The following is a 20,120-nucleotide window of genomic DNA, read 5'->3' as shown; positions in this document are numbered from 1 at the left end:
CCTACATCTGACCAGGAAATCAACCTCAGCGCTTCTTGAAGTATGTCTCAATTCCTAAACTGCATCTGGAGGAGCAAGGAGAGAGGAGGAGCAGTGAGCGAGGACACAAGGCTTGTATGGTTTGTAGTAAATGAGGTCAAACATTGTTCGATCCCCACCTCCGCTAGTCCATGTTGATGCGTCCCTGGGCAAGCGGTGCCTACGGTGAACGAATGTGTGTGTGAATGTTAGATGGGCAGGTGGCACCTTAGCTCCTCCCATCAGTGTATGAATGGGTGAATGATGACATGTAGTGTTAAAGAGTTTTTAGTGGTCGGAAGACTAGAAAAGAGATGTCCAAGTACATTCCATTTACCATCTTACTGTATTTGGCAACTGTATAATTCTGGTCTTAAATATATTCACATGGACGTCCCTGAAGTCAAATTAGGATGGGGAGGCGGGGTTGAGAACCTCTGCTTCTGCTGTGCAACCACAACGGAAGCAGCTTTAGTGCATACACTTTTAGTCCACGGTGTCTTATAATTAAAACTTGGGAGTGTTTCGCTGTTGTTCTATCTAAACGGCCGTTGCTCCCTCTCTGTTACAGCTCACTTACTTCCAACTCAGGGCGCTGCTTGCTCGGCAAGACCCTTAATGAATACAAAGCATAGGTTTTTTGGTAAAGTTACTTTCCCCGGCCCCTTGGGGCTTGTTGATCTGCTGGCCACTGGCCCAAATACAGTAAATAGCCTTTGAGGTGGTTCAACAATGTGGTTTTGTTCGTTCCTGTAAGCACAAATTGCAGTTTGAGTGGCTTGGTTCATTAGTAATGTCTTTTTACACTATATTATAGTTTGTTGGTTTGTGTGGGGCACATTTCACAGCATTAACCTCAGGTTTAATACATATAACACCCTGTTGATTACAATGGAGCAGAGTGAAGCAGTCCTCGGTCACAGGCATTACTGGTCTCAGTGGCCATCATTTCACAATCTGTCACGCAAGAATAAAAGTCAACAAAGCAGCAACACTGTCGTACTAATCAAATGGCATGAAATACGTACAAGAGATCCACCGGCACCCATACAGACCACGCCACACCTTATCAGAACCACTGCCTTCTTGATAAATTAACTATCATGATTTTTAGAATGATACAGGACATGGAAACCCCTGTGCAGTGTTGTATAATGATCTATATCATCTATCTATCTTGTATTTGATATAAGTTCGGAAATTACAGAATTTCCGAACACAGACAGAATACTTTAAAAATACTCATAGGATCTTTCATGTTGTGTTGATATTGGCAGCCCCCGTGGATACAAGATGTTGTGTTCCTGAGCACCAGAGTCCCTTCAGAAAACCTCTGATTTCAGTGCAGCAGAGTCCGTCTGTCGGCGGGCTGGTCTCTGCCGGAGCCCCGCTGGAGTCTGAGCCGGAGGAGTGTCTGGTGAACCTGCATGCAGGAAACACCTTTGTCTGATTTTGTATTCATGACAAGAATAAATAATAACTACATAGCCGTCTTGTTGAAAAACTCTTTGACTTATTTAGGTCATATTAATGCATCAGTAATACATTGAGATGGTTTCATAACCAGTTAAAAGTCCCTTGTTGCAGGGTTAAGGGTTTAAGTACTTATGGTAAGGTCAGGTCAATCAGAAGATTATAATTTCTGATGAAGCCAGAGAAGAAAATGGAGCTAAATAATGTTATCCTGCTAACTCAACTCTTATTTTCCAATGATCCCTTCAGCTCAGTGGTGGGCCGTCAGGGCCTGCTAAGCCTTCTCTGCAGGTTCTGTACTGTTCTATTCCTCACAGAGACAGCAAAGCACCCTGCACACACACTCCGGTTACACACATTAGGTGGCGCCGGCGGTATGCACCAAGTCAAGTTGGTTGCGATCCGCCACTTAAAGTTGTAGAAGAAGAAGAAGAAGCTGCCGCTGCAGAGACTTTTCCTGTGGACTCGCGCCAAACAGCATCCCGTCATGCGCGTATTTATGTATACGATATCAGACAGCAGGCCTAGGTATAAAATGCACGGCCCGCCACTGCTTCAGCTACAGAACTTGACTGGTGGCTTCACTTCACTGTCTCTAAGATCAACTCCTTTGATCGAACCAATCTTGAAGCATTTGGATGTATCTATGTCATGGCAATTTAAACTAGTTGTGTCTCATTTGTCATTTGTCAGTTTAAAATCCAAGCCAGAAGACACTGTCACCGAAACGATAAGGGACAAGTGGAACCCAGCCAGGTTACAGAACACGATTGGCCGAAGGATTGAGACTGATGCTAGGAACCACCCGCAGCCTCAGTGGCCCAGTCAGCCAGCCAGCCAGCCAGCCATTGTGACATCACAATGTTGTGGATTTACGTTTTGATGCCTCAAGTTTGACATTTTGGCCGCCTCTATTTTGTTTTTCTGGAGCCAGAAGTGATATTTGGACGAGGTGGCGTTGGAAAGGGATTTCCATTGCTGAACCTCTACCTGATTAGTGACTAATCGATCCCAAGGTACCCCCGCACAACTTTACTATCTATTATACCCTACATGGCCCATCATTTACTAAATGAACATCATGCTGTATTGAAGAAGACTTGAAACTAGAGATTGAGACATAAACTCATGTTTACAATGTTTACTGAGCCAATAAATCAGATGAGTAGTAGAGTCATTTTCTCATAGACTTCTATACCGACTGACTTAGTTTTGCAACCAGAAGAGTCGCCCCCCTGATGGCCATTTGAAAGAATGCAGATTTAAGGCACTTCTACATTGGTACATCTACTTCTTTTATACAGTCAATGGGAACAGCCCACTCCAGGAAGCACTCCTTTGAGTACCACTTAAATTCAGCACCTATCACAACCATCACATTGACGGTGAATGTAATGACAGAATGTTTGATCCATCTTCCCCTTCAGTCACTGAAATATACAGGAAAGTCACCTTTTAGAGTCTTGACAGATCTCCTCATACCGGTACAGTCATTTAAACAACACAATCTGCTATTTGTTCGAAGTTTGGAACTTGGGACAAACATAAAATTGTCAAGGAGGAATGTGGATCACCTTTCAAAAACCCACCACTAAAACAGATATTTAAGATACCCATGGTTGTGGTGGGAAATGCAAGAAGAATAGGACTTTGAATAGTTGCTATTATTTTCAACCCAATGTCTATGATCAAATTGCCCTGAAGAAGTTATATTTCCCCTTTTGTGTTTTATCAAACCAAACCCAAAATATTCTATAAGTATTGTGCATTCTGTACGTGTTCATGTTTATCTGTATCATCTTTAAGTATATAGCATGATCCAGTGCCATATAACGCATGATTTATGGCCTAAGCTAGTTTGCAGTACTCTTGTTTCGATGAAATACACGAAAACAAGAAAATACATACACAACCAATGCACAAAACACAAGCAATGAGACATTACAATTGTCATAAAGCTCAATGACAAACACAAGATCACTCATGACTACATGACTGGTCCCATTTTTCAATTTGACTTTAAAATGAGTCACGATCCATTTGGATTTTGAATTTTTAGGCATAATATAAGCAGTTTGAATTTAGTCTCTTGTCATCTTCATGTCTTGAATTTTAATTGTAAGATTATACATTATAAGAATAAGAGTGATGCCATTCATTCACCCCTTTGTGGTAATAAAATGGAATCTAATCTGATAGAATATAATATGCTAGTATAGTACACTCACATATACCTAAATATAATATATGCTGCCTACACTATCACCCCTGTATGTTTAACATGTAGCACTCAGTGTGACAGAGTCTAATGGAGGCAGGAGGATCCGTCGCAGATCAGTGGATGCTGGCCGGGCAAATGGTGAGGATTAAATGATGAAACTAGAAAAACTGTGTTTTTGATTTTTCTGTGAGACAAAGCTCAAGCTTTTGTTATATACGTCAGAAACCCCTCCAGGGAATCAGACTTCATCCATCCACGCCGTGGTGTAATGAATTTGGATGGCTGATATTTATAGAGATGACCTTTACGTATCGTGTCGTGTATCGGTAAATGACCATTACATTGGGAAACGTTAGTTCAAAGGGAAACAAGTGTACTTTTTAAGGATAGCTTTTCCCCCCTTTTCGATCGATACAGGAAGGACAGCTGGAGGCGTAGGCAGACAGCAGAGAGCCGGCAGCAATACAACCACAGTCGGGACGCCGCACTATCCGTGACCGCATTGTTGCCTTTCTGAGTTTAGTTTGTTTATGCAGCTGTTACTATCAGCATATATTGCATCAAATTATAATAATTAAACTGGCGATGAAGTGATGTAGACTACTGCTGGGTAGTGCATAATAGAGGATGAATCATGCATTCATGGCCACAGTAAACCAGAGCAGCTCCATATGCAGCACTGCTGCCTGGAGGTCAGTGCTGTGTGTGGGAAGCATGTGCAGGTTTTATTCACTAAGTCTGAAAAGTTTTTATGTATATATATGGTGTTATGACTCAGGGCATCATGGAAAGAAGCCCCACCTTAGTGCTGTTCACCTCCCTGCCTGAGGGGAGGTGTTGTGACATGTGTTGCCTTGCCCTGTGCTTTTTCATTCGCTGCAGGTAATTGGACGGCTACTTAGGAGGGAACTTGTGGGACCGGCTCCCTCTCTCCAGCTTCCAACCGGGGCATGCTGCACAAGAGGGATCCTTGGGGTGGTGGGGTTAGGAAGAGTGTCGGTAGGGGTGAGAAGCCCTTTTTGTTTCGCCGTGTTTTCTCCTGTTTTCGGGTAGGGAGATCGGTAAGACACCTGTATTTTCTTTTGTTCCTTTTGTGGTGGGGAAGTTAGATTACGTGCACAGATTGTTTTGTTTGTTATTTTGGGCCAGGCTCACCCTGAAGAATTTATGACACCTGGTGGAAAAATAAAAGCATAATTGAACTACTCCTCTGCAGCATTGGTCCTAATTTGGGAGGTGGGGAGACCCGTCCGTATGTTGCGTTCAGGCTCCCCTAGGCCGGGCGTAACAATGGTAAATGGACTGTACTTGTATAGCGCTTTTCTAGTCTTCCGACCACTTAAAGGCTTTAACACTACATGTCATCATTCACCCATTCACACACTGATGGCAGTGGCTACCATGCAAGGTGCCACCTGCCCATCAGGAGTAGCTAACATTCTTACAACATTGACATCGTAGGCATATTCATATAGTTCCACTGTACATTTTATAGATCTGTGTTTTCTGGAAGGCAGCACAAGTACACTAATACTGTTTTTATTTGTATTTGACCTCACACCAAATCCACTTTTTCTGTTAGTATGCCCGGTCCCTTTTTTTTATACTGTGTATTGATCCTGCTCTCATTTCATAGCGCTCATCGCAAATCAAGTTATTTTCCTTTTTCCAGAGAAAGGTGTGTTGTGCTCTGTGTCCATGTAAGGCCTTTTGTAACAACAGAGTGCCATGTGAAGATAATTGATTATTATTCATCCGTGGTTCAAATGCAGATTTAGCGTGTGAATTCCACAGCTGTATTTGAGAATACCGGTGACTCTCCAGTGATATCACAGAGGCACATGCATCGGATCAGACGGGTGAGGGATATGCTGGGGACTGCTGAAGGTCAGCTTTATGAGCCTCTTCTTGGATGTGTTCCATAATATCATGCCGCATGTCCTCACCCTCTACAACCTGCTCCAGAAACAGGCCGTTGACTCTACGCACACCCAGGGAATCATTTTGCTCTTTACCAAGAGTGTATCAATTATCAGGGAAATTAAATTTAGCCATATTGTCTCCATTTCATATTGTAGATTACGCGAATGTTTTTAATAATGCCGGCAGCAGTTCACCAGGTGGGAATCCTGATATTGCTTGTGTAATTATATTTTATTGTCGCCTAATATCTTTTTTATTGTTTCTAGTTCAGGGCAGGCAACAAGATCCATGGACAGAGGAGTCAAATAAACATTTAATATTTGCAAAAGAAAGAGACTTTATAGAGAAGTCTAAATTAATCTGTTAGTTCCGACATGGCTGCAGAAGCAGCACCACAGAGCGGGCACATGCTCCCAACAGCCACCGGGTACCGCACCAGTTATTACAATGGCAGCAAGTGGTTAAGTGAGTGGAACACATGTGGTTTATGGGTTTAAGTGCTGATTGGCCAGCCAAACTGAAAGGTTGAGTTTATTAAGGTACACGTTCCTGTGTTTCATTATGAACCAGAGAGATCTCTGGCTCCGTAGTGCACAATGTGAGCAAATATGTTTATTTTTATTAAAAATGGTGATGTTTAGATCTTGGTCAGACATGGGTGGTGAATTCTGGACACATGGCATTTAACTTTTCCTCTGGGAAACTGGATTTATTTTTTCATACTGGAATAAACATTTTACTGTAAAAATCGGGTTACAAGCCGCTCCTACCTCCGGTCAGTGTCCCGCTGTAGCAAGCTAGGAGCAGCGCTAGCTAGTGCTGCTGCTAGCTCCCCGCTGCTGCTGCTACTGCCCGCGTCCCCTCTGCCCAAGTCGGGTGTCGAGCCGGGGCTGGTCCCGCTACCTTCGGTGGTTGTCGGGGAGCTAGCGGAGAACTAGCATGAGCGCCAGCGTGGAGCAAACGGGGACACTGACCGAAGGTAGTAGCGGCATGCAACCCGACTTTTACGGTATATGTTGGGGACTATTTTCAGATGCAGATTCTTTACACACTATTTCCAGCAGCAAGATGTGGGGTTGAGTCACAATAGTGTGTGTGTGTGTGTGTGTGTGTGTGTGTGTGTGTGTGTGTGTGTGTGTGTGTGTGTGTGTGTGTGTGACATAACCTAATCCAAAACATGTTTTCCAGCAAAACCCATCAGATAATGCAGATTATTTGTATCTGAGCATCATTTTTAGAAGGCAGGTTGGTCTCACGGCAGTGGAGCTACAGTGGAGCTGTAATCTGCATAGTAATCCTCCTGCTGCACTCCAGTCAAGTATAGTTGAACTAGTTGTGTACCATTCTTTCAGCTCTCACGATCCATGAAAACAAAGCTGCCCACTTTGCTCAATCTGCATGGCTGGCGGCCCTTACGCTGATTGCTCTCCTAATCATTTTAAATAAAAAGCTACACGAGGTGAATCATTTCAAGTGTTGTCCTTAAGTGCACCTTTCACATCTATTGTAGCCCTGTCACAAGTGTGTCCAGAACGGGATGTGAAAAAAGTGGTCAGCAAAGGCAGAGGTGGTATTTTGAAGCAGTTCCGTTCTGGTCTTATCTAGAACATTCTGTATTATAAAATCTGGTTTGCTCCAACTCAGTACCCCATGAATACTTCGTGCCAGAAGAAGAAGGTTTGATAACCTCTGCCCTACAACGGCGGGACATGTCCATTTGTTATTTTGGTACATATTGGTCTTTGATTTCACACAGAAGTAAATAGAAACAGCATTTGTAGCGGATGGTTTTTGAAATGGCGACTGTTTCGAGCACATTCAATTAGATAATGCAAAATAAAAGATATTTTTAGACATTTCAGCAACAGAAAGTCTTTGCATTTAATTTGGCTGTTTTAAAGCCTCGAGTTCTGCGATTTTGGTCGTCGCCATCTTGGTTATTTGCAACCAGTGAACGGAAGTGACCATATTTGGACAGAGGAAGAGTGGCGAGAGACGTCGTATACGGCTCTGGTAAGATATTACCTTTCAATCACAGTAAGCCCCGCCCTAAAGCACACCCTACGTTATGGTCTATTTGACTTTAAATAGATCATCATTTTCTAAATGAACATCATGCTGTATTGAAGAAGACTTGAAACTAGAGATTGAGACATAAACTCATGTTTACAACGTTTACTGACGGAATAAATAAATAATATACTTCTATACAAACAGAGGAGTCACCCCCTACTGGTCAGTAGAGATCACGCACCTTTTTAAGACACTTCCGCACCGGCTTTACTCGTCAGAACCAGAGGCTGCCACCAGGTCTTTGCTAACGTTAGCATGATGCATTGATAACGTTAGCTCTGTAGCACTCGGCTATGTTTTTGTAAATGGAGGTATGACTACCGTGATATATACTGTTATTGATTGTCAGCAGAGGTGTCAAGTAACGAAGTACAAATACTTCGTTACTTTACTCAAGTAGAAATTTTGGGTATCTATACTTTACTGGAGTATTTATTTTTCAGACGACTTTTTACTTCTACTCCTTACATTTTCACGCAAATATCTGTACTTTCTACTCCCTACATTTTAAAAATAGCCTCGTTACTATTTCATTTTGGTTTGTTTTCATTCCGGCTTGTCATCGTTCAAAAACACACACACAAAAAACCTCTCCGCCCCGTTGCCCGCAGATACGTGCGCGCACACAGGTGAGCGCTGAGCACACACACCAGCGGACAGAGCGCTGCGAAAAATATGTCGCGTGAAAAGTAGACCGCTATATCTGCGTTTTAAACGCTCCCAGGGTGAAGATGCAACAGCAGCTCTCATGTGAGGAGCAACCGGAGTTCTCCTCGCACCAGAGCAGCTCTCTGAACCCGGAGCAGCTCTCTGAACCCAGAGCAGCTCTCTGAACCCAGAGCAGCTCTCCTGCTCCAGGTGAGACGAGCCAAAGTGCTTGTGTCTTCTACCAACAATGAGCTGTCATTAATAAATACATGGACAAATGCCTGTACTTTCGGGTAAATGGTTACGGTACGCCGTTAACAGGTTACGCTTGCGCATGCGCGATTTGACGCGACGCCATGAGCTCCGTGAGCTCGTCTTTTCCTGCTGTTGCGTTTCTCAAAATAAAAAAACAGATCTAAGCTCAATATTGAGCATGAATTGAGAGAGGCTACAACCCTACCAATCTACAACCCCGTTTATAACATATGTGTAGAGGAAAGCAGGTCACTGCAGCCACTAATACTGATACAACGTGATGGCACACATATCTGCACTCATTCTGTTTTGTTTGGCAAAAAAAATTAAAAGCTTATTGTTTTCCACAATGAGCTATTTAGTAGTAACTAAATATGAGTTATTTTTTGCACAGATAGAACTTACACAAAACATTGGGGCAAACTGATTTACTTGAAAGTGATTGCAATTTTCTTTATTCTGTTATTTATAAAAGCACAGATGAGTCACACAATTATGTTTTTTACAGAAAAAGTTTGAGAACCACAGCCTTAAGTGTTTGTGTCGGAGTCGCCGCCGCCGCCTATTTTGCACTATTACAATACTTATAGGCAACTAGTTATCATGTCTTCTGCTCCATGAAATGCATGTTAATGCTCAGTAGTACACATATGGTACTTTAATGTATTTGCATTGTAATAAAATGTGATCATTTTAAATGGGCATATATGCAGCTGAAGCCACATTTTTCAACATAACATTTTAAAACATTATAGTCATTATGGCTTTTAGAAAAATTATTGTTTTGGGGGGAGGTGGGGTAGTGCACTATAGGCCCCTGAGACGCGGCTTAAGAGTTTGTCCCCTTACATTACTTTTACTTTTATATTTTTAAAGTAGTTTTTAAACCAGTACTTTTACACCTTTACTTAAGTAAAAAGCTTGAGTTGGTACTTCAACTTTTACAGAAGTATTTTTAAACCCTAGTATCTATACTTCTACCTGAGTAATGAATGTGAATACTTTTGACACCTCTGATTGTCAGTGTTATTCCTGTTGACTAGTAGCATCCTGCAGCGGGCGTAAACCAGGGAAAACAACTGGCTTTCGGGCCTTCCGTGTGGTAGAGATGAAGATATTGTAGACGCATCTTTGCAGGAGCTTCTCTGTCACTGCATATAAAAGTTATTATAACTGCAACTTTGCCAAATAAGAAATGTGCCATAAGGGTTTTTGGATTGCAAGTATTCAGTTTTTAATTGTGTCATTAATGTAGACACATCTTCAATCAAAGTTGACTAATAAACAACGAGCAGCACAAATTATGAAAAGTGAATCAGTTATGGTCGTGTCTGACGACAGACCTGCATCGCTCACTACAAATAGCAAGTTGCTCCGACTGTTCTTCAGCAACATGGCCATGAACTCAATATTTTGTCCGACAACCAAAGTGTCCAGAAGTGCAACACTGAGTCCTCAGCTCCAAGGAAAAACAATTAGATAAAGTGAGGAGAGATTTAGCCAAAACATGTCTACGTATTAAGCAAAAAATATATAATTATGACAAATTGGGTGGTACGTTAGTGCAGTGGTTAGGACTGTTGCAGCCGCCTCGAAATCATGTTAAGAAGTTTTGGACTGGTGTGGTTAAGGTTAAACTCCTCCTCCGCCTGTATACTGAGTCAGTTTTTACTTAATGTCGTAGATTTTATATTATTCAAAATAATGTCCAAGCTCAGTCATGCATATAAAGCAACACCAAACTAATTACAATGTAATAAACACATCAACACAAACTATATTGCCACCCTCTTGAACCCTGACGGTCTTCGGGCCCCAGTGCAGTTGTCCAGTGTGGCCACTTCCATCATGTGAGTTTTTTTTATCATAGTGATGTTTAAACTTTTTTTTTTCACTGACAGAATTCAAGCACATATTATGTTCCCCAAATACCTGTGAAGATGTTTGGCTTTTTAGTTTATTCATTACTGACTGCCAAGAAACACTTCTTAGAAATGTACTTGGCAGTCGGGGGCGCCTGGTCTGCTGTGATTGAAGAGGAAATAATCAGTAATTACACCAGTGGCGGGCCGTGCATTTTCTACCTGGGACTACAGCTGAACAACCAAATCACCTCATTATGACGCCATAGCTACCGGTTATTATCACCGTCAGAAGAGTCATGCACCGTGGTGAGGGGAGAGGCGCGGCCCCAGTCCCGGCTGACCAGCAGCAACAACAGCGATGTGGCTTGTGTATGATTAAATACGACTGCAGACTTTTTTTTTAAAGTAACACAACCAGCATTTCACTCCCCACATGCCCGTAACCCTCTGTGCGAAACGCGTCATCAGTAAATCCACCAGCAAGTCCGTTTCTCAGGCTTCAGCCTGAGCTTCAAGGTAGCTTCTTGGTTCTAGGTAAAAGCTGGAACTTTCTAGAAGCTTCGTGCCCCACTGACCAATCACAGCGCATGTTAATAGTCACGCTGGGCTACTGATCAATCATATACGTCCACGGCATTTCGCAAGGCGCTGCACGTCAAAGAATCCGCCCAGCTTGTTAAACTAAAGATCTGATTTGTTGAAGTCCATGACAATCAACCACTGTGTACTTTAATCTGCAAAGGCTTAAACTGCTTTGCTGACATAGACACAGGAGAGAACACATGTGATTGGATAAAACTCTCCTTAAAACCAGCTGCACTGCTGCAGGCAGAAGGCAGAGCAACAGAGGAAGACAGGAGCTGTGCAATGAGAAAAACAAACAAAAAAGACAAACAATTAAATGATAAAATAGCTATAACTTTGTGATTCTGTTGAGGCCAGCAGAGAAGGTTTAGCACTGATTACACTGACCACATATCTTGACTGCTACACGTTTCTCGAAATATGTCACCAGGTGTTGACCACTGTCCCGGAAGAGCAGACACAGCTTTGTCACATAATAGAAGGGAAACAAACTCCTTGTGCTTTGTTTGTTTTGTGTTTCTCCATTAGTCCCCGGATCTCCTGCCCGATGCATTGACACGTAGGAGACATGCTCCTCCCCCTCAGTCCCCTCCTCCCCGCCTCCCTCACTCCATTGGTTAACACGAGGCAGGCTCGCGGGATGATGATGATGGTGATGATGATGCCTGGAGAAAGGGGGGTAAAACTCGGAGCGCACGCCTCTCCCGTCGCGCACACACGCGCAGCAAAAGTGAAGTGAAGATGCTTCTTCCCTTCCGACCGACAGTCCAGCGCGTGAGCCGTTCACTTCTTCTTCTCCTCCTCCTCATCCCCTCACCAGAGCAACGAGCTGTCCTCTTCCCTGGCTTCCTGGAGGAACTCGCGCAGCCGGGCTCGTCCAGCTCGGGGAGAGGATCCCCGGAGCCCCGCAGCGTGCCCGCGGAGAGCTCCGCGCCGTGATGGGTGCGCTGACACACGGACGTTACCTCTCCGCGATGGCGCTCCTGCTGCTCGTGTGCTGCGCCGTGTCCGTGCTCTCCAAAGGTAGGAGCTGCGTGTGTGTGTGTGTGTGTGTGTGTGTGTGTGTGTGTGTGTGTGTGTGTGTGTGTGTGTGTGTGTGTGGATGGACCGAGGAGAAGAATAAAAAGAGAACAGAATACAAGCAGGCTCGCTGTGCCATGCCCGCGGTTACGCACCACTTGTCACGTTTCTATTGCGTGTGTAAATATGTTTGCGGATCTCTGAAGGTCTGCAAACACACCACTGTGGCCATTTCATCTCCAAACGGGTGCTTTTGATTCATCCCCGGGACTTAATGTCACTATTTGAAGCCTCTGATGTTGATTCATCAAGCCGTCAACTTCCCACTCTGTTTATCTTTCTCATAAATCGATGACAATTGTCCCGTTTTTACTCAGTTTGGCGCAGTCTTTAATGGATCCATCACCAGGAGAGAGGCTGAGGCGCACAGGCAGCCTGTGCAACAGGCATGTCAGCGCACTTCTGTTTTTTATATCGGAGTTACTGCTTCTGTCTTCATCCGAGCACGACCCACTCCCTTTTCTCATGAACTGGATGCAGGCATTCATGTTGAACAAGAACAGAATTGACACGTTAAAAAGGTTTTCCAAAGGGCAGGAGGGCTTATTGATTTACAACTAGATCATGTTTTACATGTTTGGTTGGCTAAAACATACATGAGTGGTGGCTGTGCCCGGTGGGAAGCCTGTTGGGGATTGGGCATCTGGTCCAGTTCCATGTGGGATGTTTACCAGCGGACTCTGTATTATTTTTCACCTTGTGAGTCTGAGTGTGTGCCACGGTAATTGACAGGTAAGCATCCTACCAGAGCTGTATAAGGCGCCTCTACGCCACTCCTCCACAGTCCAAATATGGTCACTTCCTGTTCACTGGTTGCAAAAAGCCAAGATGGCAACGGCCAAATCACCGAACTCGAGGCTTCAAAATAGTCCACAATCCAACGGTTGAAGTCAGGACTGCGAGGTCCACTTCTTAAAGACGTTTCCCCCACTGAGCTTTTACTGAGTTGTAGCCACTGCATACATGTTACAACAAAATAATGTGTTTGCCTTAAAGAAAAGAGTCCATCATCCTTTCTGCCGCCCGCTTTACCGGCTGTGGCACTGGCTGTAGGTTATGGGTGAGAGGGTGCAGTGATGCTGTTTGAATCTGATACCGCTGATGGAGCCACCGCATGGTCTCAACTCACTGTATTGCAGCCACATGGAGCTGAACTGTGCGCAGTAATAGATTGAGGTCACAGCATCACGACTCCCATCGCCCAATGCAGTCACTGAACATGGTGTGCAGAGTCCCCCGGCTAAACGGAGCACATGAACACTCCGGCTTTTTGTGGTGATTCTGGTGGAGTCTCTCTGTCCGATCTTCTATGTTACGGGTTGTTGGCGCATGGCGTGGTCATCGTGTGCCGAGCACCAGCGTCGCTCGGCTATTGAGAGTTTAGTATGCAGCTTTCAGAAGAAAAATATGTTATTCCTGGGCAGTATTGTTTTTAGTACATTTTCATGAACGGTGTCTTGCTGTACAAAGAAGAAAAACCCAGAGAACTTAATGCTCTTACAATGCAGCCATGCATTAATTCCCACCAATTATTGGCTAGTGACCACTGGAAATCTTCTTGCAAGACCAATTAGCACAGGCTGCACACAGCATACATACGAGCCATGAGACGTTTAAGGCTCCAGCTGTTTGTCACTGCACCACCATGAAGTTGGGGGATTACAAAATAAAAAGAGTTGAAGCAGCAGCCGAGAGATTCTAAATTTTAGTCCCTAGCATCCAGAAACAGTGGAATTCCCACAATGCAGCTTGGTAACATCTTTCAAAAACCCTCCCTGCCTGAAACATGCCCAGATCTGTTGCATGGTTGTATACGTCTCTTAACAGTCTGATGACGGTCAGCACAGCACAGTTTGGAGAAGCAGACAGGAGAACCAACCCGGAGGCTAAGTGATGCACTCCTGTGGACGGGGGCAGCAGATGAACCTTTTTTAAACATCTCAAAATGGCCCACATTAAATAAATCAATGTCAATTTAAGTGTTCTTTATAATAAGAATATCTGCATTGTTTTACCTTTCATTCCGACAGCTGTTCTGATGGGGAATTGAAGCCGCTGTATCATCGTAAAAGCCACCAGACTCCATTGAAAGCAATAGTCCTTTAATCTCGTAGTGTGTGCTGTTCTACCACTGATTGGATAGTTTGTTTGTGTTATTCTGTGACTTTGGTGAAGCCAAACTAACCAAATTTATACGAGGTAAAATTACGGACTTTTTAGTGGAGTCTTTTGGCTTTGGCGAGAGCATAGACGACGGCTTCAATTTCTCTTTGGGAACATAAACTGCATAGCTGACTATAGCAATGTAAACCTGCAAAACTATTATACAGCGTACACTTGATATATAGGTTTCTCTACGGTGGGCTTTCTTTGGGGTGTCTATTTGCTGCCCCTGTGCACATCCGTACATTGCTTTGCTCCCCTCCGGTAACGCCTGCTTATCTAAAACTGGGATGCAGGTTCTAGGTTACTGACTATGGATAACCCCACTTCAAAACACCTGGATGATCCCTTTAAGTCTCAAGCCGAACCCACAATGATGTCAACGGGGCTATCTGATGATACTACCAGGGTTATATCAACTAAACTTTCCAGAAGAAGAAAGAAAGAAATGTGTTTTTAGAGAGTGTATCAGCAGTTTATAATGCACTCAATAGTTCATCTTGTATCAGGCCTGTACGAAGAGATGGTTTTTTTCTGCCTCCCATGAAATTCAGCCTTCAGTTTCCCAGCCAATGTTGTCAGAAGCGAAGTTGTGTAGTTCAACTATTAATCCCCAACATACGGAGGCAGAAAGAGACACTCTAGATTGAGGTTATGAATCTACAGACAAAACGCGCTGTGTATGAGGACATCTGCCAAGGGCGAAAATATGTATACGTATATTTATCTGAACTTTATTCAGCATCTCTCTTGCCAGCCAGCTGGGAGATCCATGCATTTGCAAATGTGAACCTTTTGTATTGCAATAACACTCTAAAAGGAATTCATCTTTAAAGTGCTTCCACAAAGACACATTTAAAAGTGACTGACCAGGGTGACCATACACGCAGATGTGCAACCTTTCTCTCAGTAAATATACACTTTAAAACTGGTTCATGTTAAATTACTTCAATAGCAATAGCATAAGAAGTTGAGGGATTACAATACCCAGAACCCCTGGACTCTTACACAAACTATGTTGCTCTGTCAACCAAAGAGATCCTTAGCAGAGATCTCGTCTTCAAATGTTCTCAGGAGTGTTTGTTCACTGCTGTTGTGAGAAAGTCTCAAGGTTCAGATCCGTCACTTCCTGTGTGCAAAGAGAAGGCAAAACCAGAATTTGTACATTTGGCCATCAGGCCAGATCGGCAGTGTATCACTTAAAGACACAGAGAAGGTTTCATTATCGTTTACTCTGATTCATTTTCTTGTTTCAAAGCTTTGTCTTCATATTCCTTGTTTTATCCAAGCGTTAATACAAAACTCAAGGATAGTCAGTTCATTATTATACAGAAGACAGAAAACCCTCCCGCTTGAGAAGTTGAAATCAGAGTGATTAAAAAGATTTAAAAAAAAGATTTTTTTTCTGTCTATTGACTAATTAATGGACCAATCCTTATCGCTTTCGAAGCAGCTGCTTAAAAACCTCACGGGACGCATCCTCAATGCTCCCATCGTATCGTCAGGGCAACAGCGTGACATCGCTCTGTCTCCAGCTCCTCGTGTGCAGCACTGACACCTTCGGTGTCGCCATGTCTCTGCAGGCCTCTCCTCGCCGTGACCGTAACAAGTGTGGCACGCACCAGACGCCAGAGCGGCATCAAACGCGGCGGTTTCCGGCCGCAGCGGGACCGGAAAGTGCAAGCTCTTAAGGATCAATGGTGACGCTCTGCGAGACTCAGGCCAGCGGTCACGAAAGGGAGGGCTAGCACAGTGGGGCCCCTCCCTTTCGGGACCGCTAGGAAACCTCAAAAGGCTGTTTTCAACCGCGTTACACACGACTGGTCATGAAACGGATCTTTTAAGTATTTTAAGTGATAGATCGGACTTCCTTTCTAGATGTTTCCTTGGTACGAGGTCTCAGCTATTACCTCGTACCATCATCTCATCTCGTACCACCTAGAGAACCGAATGCCCTCATATGTAATATCCCTCATAACCTGGCTGCTGATGAGGCTCCTGTTGATTTAATTTGACACTCGGGCATATTTGTTCAGGTCTTGATGATTAGTTTATGGGCTGTGTGATTTAGCGTCTGTGTGCAGTGTGAGGAAAAACAATGAGGAAAGGGATTATCCGATATTTAATTGAGGATTGTTGATGTCACCCAGTAGATTCGCCGGTAATGCTACGTGCTGCGCTGTAAGTTTCCTTAATGCCAGTTAGGAGTCCAAGAATATGTTAGAGATCAGGGGACGGAGCCGCTGATGTTTGCCTTGCTTGACTTGGATAGCAGTGAACAGCGTCTTCTGGCTCCAACTGTGTCAAGTAACCGTCGCTCCATGCTGCCTCTCTCCAACACGTGGACTCATCGTTCTCCCCAGGCTTTAGTTCACCTTTGACCCTGGAGAAGGAAAAAGGAACAGAAGAGAACAGAGTAGAAAGGATGCCCGGAAATATTGTGGCTACTTTTATGCTCTTTGAGAAGAAGAGAAATCTCAAGGTTTATTTCTTATTTTGTTGTGTCCATGGCTTTCATGAAAACAAACAAAGGTCAAATCTGTTATTTTCCCTCAGAGAAAGTAAAGGCTGTTATATTTTCTCTGCCAATCCCCCACAATGAATCATCATAGTCAGGCTGCTGCGGGTGACAACGTGCGCAGTTCAGTGCCTGGATTTACATTTAAATGAAACCAATGGCTGTACATTCAGAAATGATATACAGTAATGATGATGGTAATAAAAGCAAAGTCCTCTTTCATATTGGACCGGCTCCTGCGTGGCTTTGCTGTCATTTGGGGACTTTTGCAGGTGCAGCAGCTGAGTAATGTCTTTGCTATGTCAAGACTATTACCTTCACATTTCAACGAGTCAATTCATCAGCGGGCCGCCTAAGAGGCTTAATGTAGTCAGCAATCAGCCCTGCAGCTCATTGGCTTCTCCTGTCCGCTATGTGGCTGAATGCTACTTACACCTTCAATTTCTTTTTTTCAAAGCTGCTGTGTGTCATCTGTTTCTTTCGGCCTGTCAGAAAGGCTCTGGTGTCGAGCCGCCCGGTTCCAGGACCTTTGTAGGAGTGGACGAGCCTGAGGCATGTTTAGGTTGTGTTAAGTTGAACGTCAAGAACAAAAAATTAGAACATAGAATATATTTTTTTTACAACACTGGCTTGAACAAATAATAAAGCCGTGGAGATGAAATAATAGTTAATTACTGCTGGGGTCGGCAGCCGTTTACCTTTTGGCTAAATTGGTAAAAACAATAATCCATGAAGCCTTTCAGCATATTGTAATACAGTTTAGGGTAGGGAGCTTTTTGGAAAACGCAAATGCAAAATAACAGCAACATTTTTAATTCCACTTTCTGTCCTAAGCCCCTCCCACCAGATGAGCGTGGGCATTCACTTCGACCATCATCCTGATTATGACTGTGTTCCTGCCAGAAGGCTAACGATTAGCAACGTTTTCTCCCCGACCAGTAGGAACCCTAAACATGTCCTGTGATTGGCCAAAGTCTCCCTTCACCAGCTCGATTTTATAAAGCCCCCAAAACAGAGCCAAGAGGAATCTATTTGTTTGTCAGACCACTTGAAAAACAATATGCTGAAAAGTTATCAGAGAAATATTCTTCCTACCACAGCTTTAACTGGCAACCAAACTAACTCACTCACTTTGTTTAAGGCAAACACAAATGTGAGGATTCTGAAAACGCTTGAATTGAATCTTTTAAGGTTTTGGTTATTTCCGAGTTAATTCCTGACTTAGTTCATCCCAAAAATGTAAAAAAGGAAATGTAACTCAAGCTGTATTTTAGAGCATCTTTTTAAGGCTTTTGACCGCATCCCACAGTCTTCCTCAGGGGATTGAGTTGGCTGCAGAATAAGCCAGACTTTGACTGTCAGCAATATAACGTGATTTTATAAATAACAATTTCGTAAAAACTGCCATAGTACAAAGAACGCACTGCATGCATGAACGAGTTGAAGAAGAAAAAAATCCAACAATTTGTGCAATCTGAGTAACAAAAATAACATTAGCCTATATTAGTAAAAATGAAAAAGTTGAATATAGGATTTTCACTAATTTCTGCAATTTTAAAGACTACCTGCTTAGTCGATTAATCAAGAAGATAATCTACGGATTTATTGATATGAAAATATTTGTTCATGGCACCGAAGCGGAAATATTTCAGCCACTGCATTCGTCTCGATACTGCAATAATCACAAGCCGCCGCAAATTCCGTCATTCCCGGAGAACCAGCGGGTCACGGGGTTCTGTTGTTCAGAACTCCTGTGAAACCCTGCAGCTTCCGTTTGACTTCATCTGAGGGGACGGCAGTCAGGGCCGGATGAGAGGACCCACTCAGTCATAGTGTGAACCATGCACCAAAGCTGCAGATCCCCTTCATCCATCTCCGTCAGGACATCCAATCAGCTGTGCTCGTAGTGCCACACATCTTCATCCCACACTCCTGTCTAGACTGCAGCCAAGTAGGTTTTCTTTTTGAATATTGCAATCTTTGCGTGAGCCCCGAGTGATCCATGTCAACACTTCTTCATCGCTCCCTGAGGATGAAAACCACTTGGGATTTAAATGTGTGAGGGGGAGAATTCACTGTATAATGCTGACAAAACAGATTTCTGCAGGGCAAACTGTCTAAAAAAATCATATCTATAACTAGAGACAAGATGTATTGTTTCTCTGACAATGTTAATAGAATAGATATTATTTGTATTTCTGGACAAATTGAAAGTGGCAATGTTCCAATTTTAATTTAGTCTGCATTGTTAACTGTACACATAGCCATTAATACAAAGTGAAAGGGTCGAAACAACAGCAGGAGAAAATATATTAATATCCATGGAATATTCATACATCATAAATAATAGATGAGAACTGTGGAAAGCATATAACAGCGACGCATAAAAAAGTAGTTTTTCTGTATCTGTATGGGTGATACTACTTGTTTTTCATATACAAAACCGCTTAAATATTCATAGCTATTAATTGAACATCATCTTCCTTTCCGTTATCTCTGAAGATCCATACATGTGCTCTAAATAAAAACATTTATTGCTGCATACTGTAATTAATCACACTTGCCCTGTGGAGCAATTACTCTCAAGCATCAGCACAAGTGGAATGCGGTCTTTATGAAAAAGCAGCTCGTTCCCTCCCTTTTCTTTGCACATTAATATGGTCTTTGCAAATGCTGCCGCATAGATGCTGGAATAGACTCCAGAATTAGAGGTGTCAGGTTTGCGCGGGCTCCATCAACTTCTTCATGTCTGTGTTTACAGATGGTGCGGACCTGATGAGCTTTTTACAAGGCCGCTTTATGATAGCATCCTATTTAGCAAGCCTCCACGCAGCCATAAGGCCTACCGTGTGTGTGTGTGTGTGTGTGTGTGTGTGTGTGTGTGTGTGTGCATCACCGACTTTATTTGATAGCATCTGGGCGGGAGCTTCTATAGAATCAGAGTCAGGTGATAGGTGAGGCCTCATCTCTTATCAAGTCAAAGAGAATTCAATATTGTTATCGGAAAACATGTCCCGTTGATGTATGGGGTCACGACTGAAATCTGTGTCAGCCCGTCTCAGGCAAACGGCCTTTTGAAAGACTTTCTAAGTGAATCCTACGCAGTCCGTCCATAGCAAGCCAAAGGAGTGTCGTTATTCTGTGTGTTGTTTGGAGTCGACCTCCTTTTGTTTTTATTGGCCACGCTATCTTTAACCAATTGGTTGGTCGAAAGAATCTGCAAATCTCAAAATGAACTGAATCGACCACTGAGTGCACTTAGTGCCCTCCACCTGGTAGACTTTATTGAATTATAAAT

General features: G+C 43.3%; 1 protein-coding gene across 1 annotated transcript in view; it reads left to right on the top strand.

Moving 5' to 3' along the window:
- Nucleotides 1-11,999: 11,999 nt before the first annotated feature.
- unc5db (unc-5 netrin receptor Db) overlaps nt 12,000-20,120 on the top strand; it is a gene marked incomplete at both ends in the record, with an annotated part of 192,231 nt that continues 184,110 nt past the window's right edge. The window contains one exon of the mRNA XM_079222973.1: nt 12,000-12,084. Coding sequence (XP_079079099.1) covers nt 12,000-12,084 — 85 coding nt within the window. The remainder of the gene's footprint in view (nt 12,085-20,120) is intronic.

Source organism: Taurulus bubalis (assembly GCF_910589615.1).
Source record: "Taurulus bubalis genome assembly, chromosome: 8".
Taxonomy (NCBI): domain Eukaryota; kingdom Metazoa; phylum Chordata; class Actinopteri; order Perciformes; family Cottidae; genus Taurulus; species Taurulus bubalis.
Note: the sequence above shows the minus strand (reverse complement) of the source record. Positions and strands in the feature narration are given on the sequence as shown.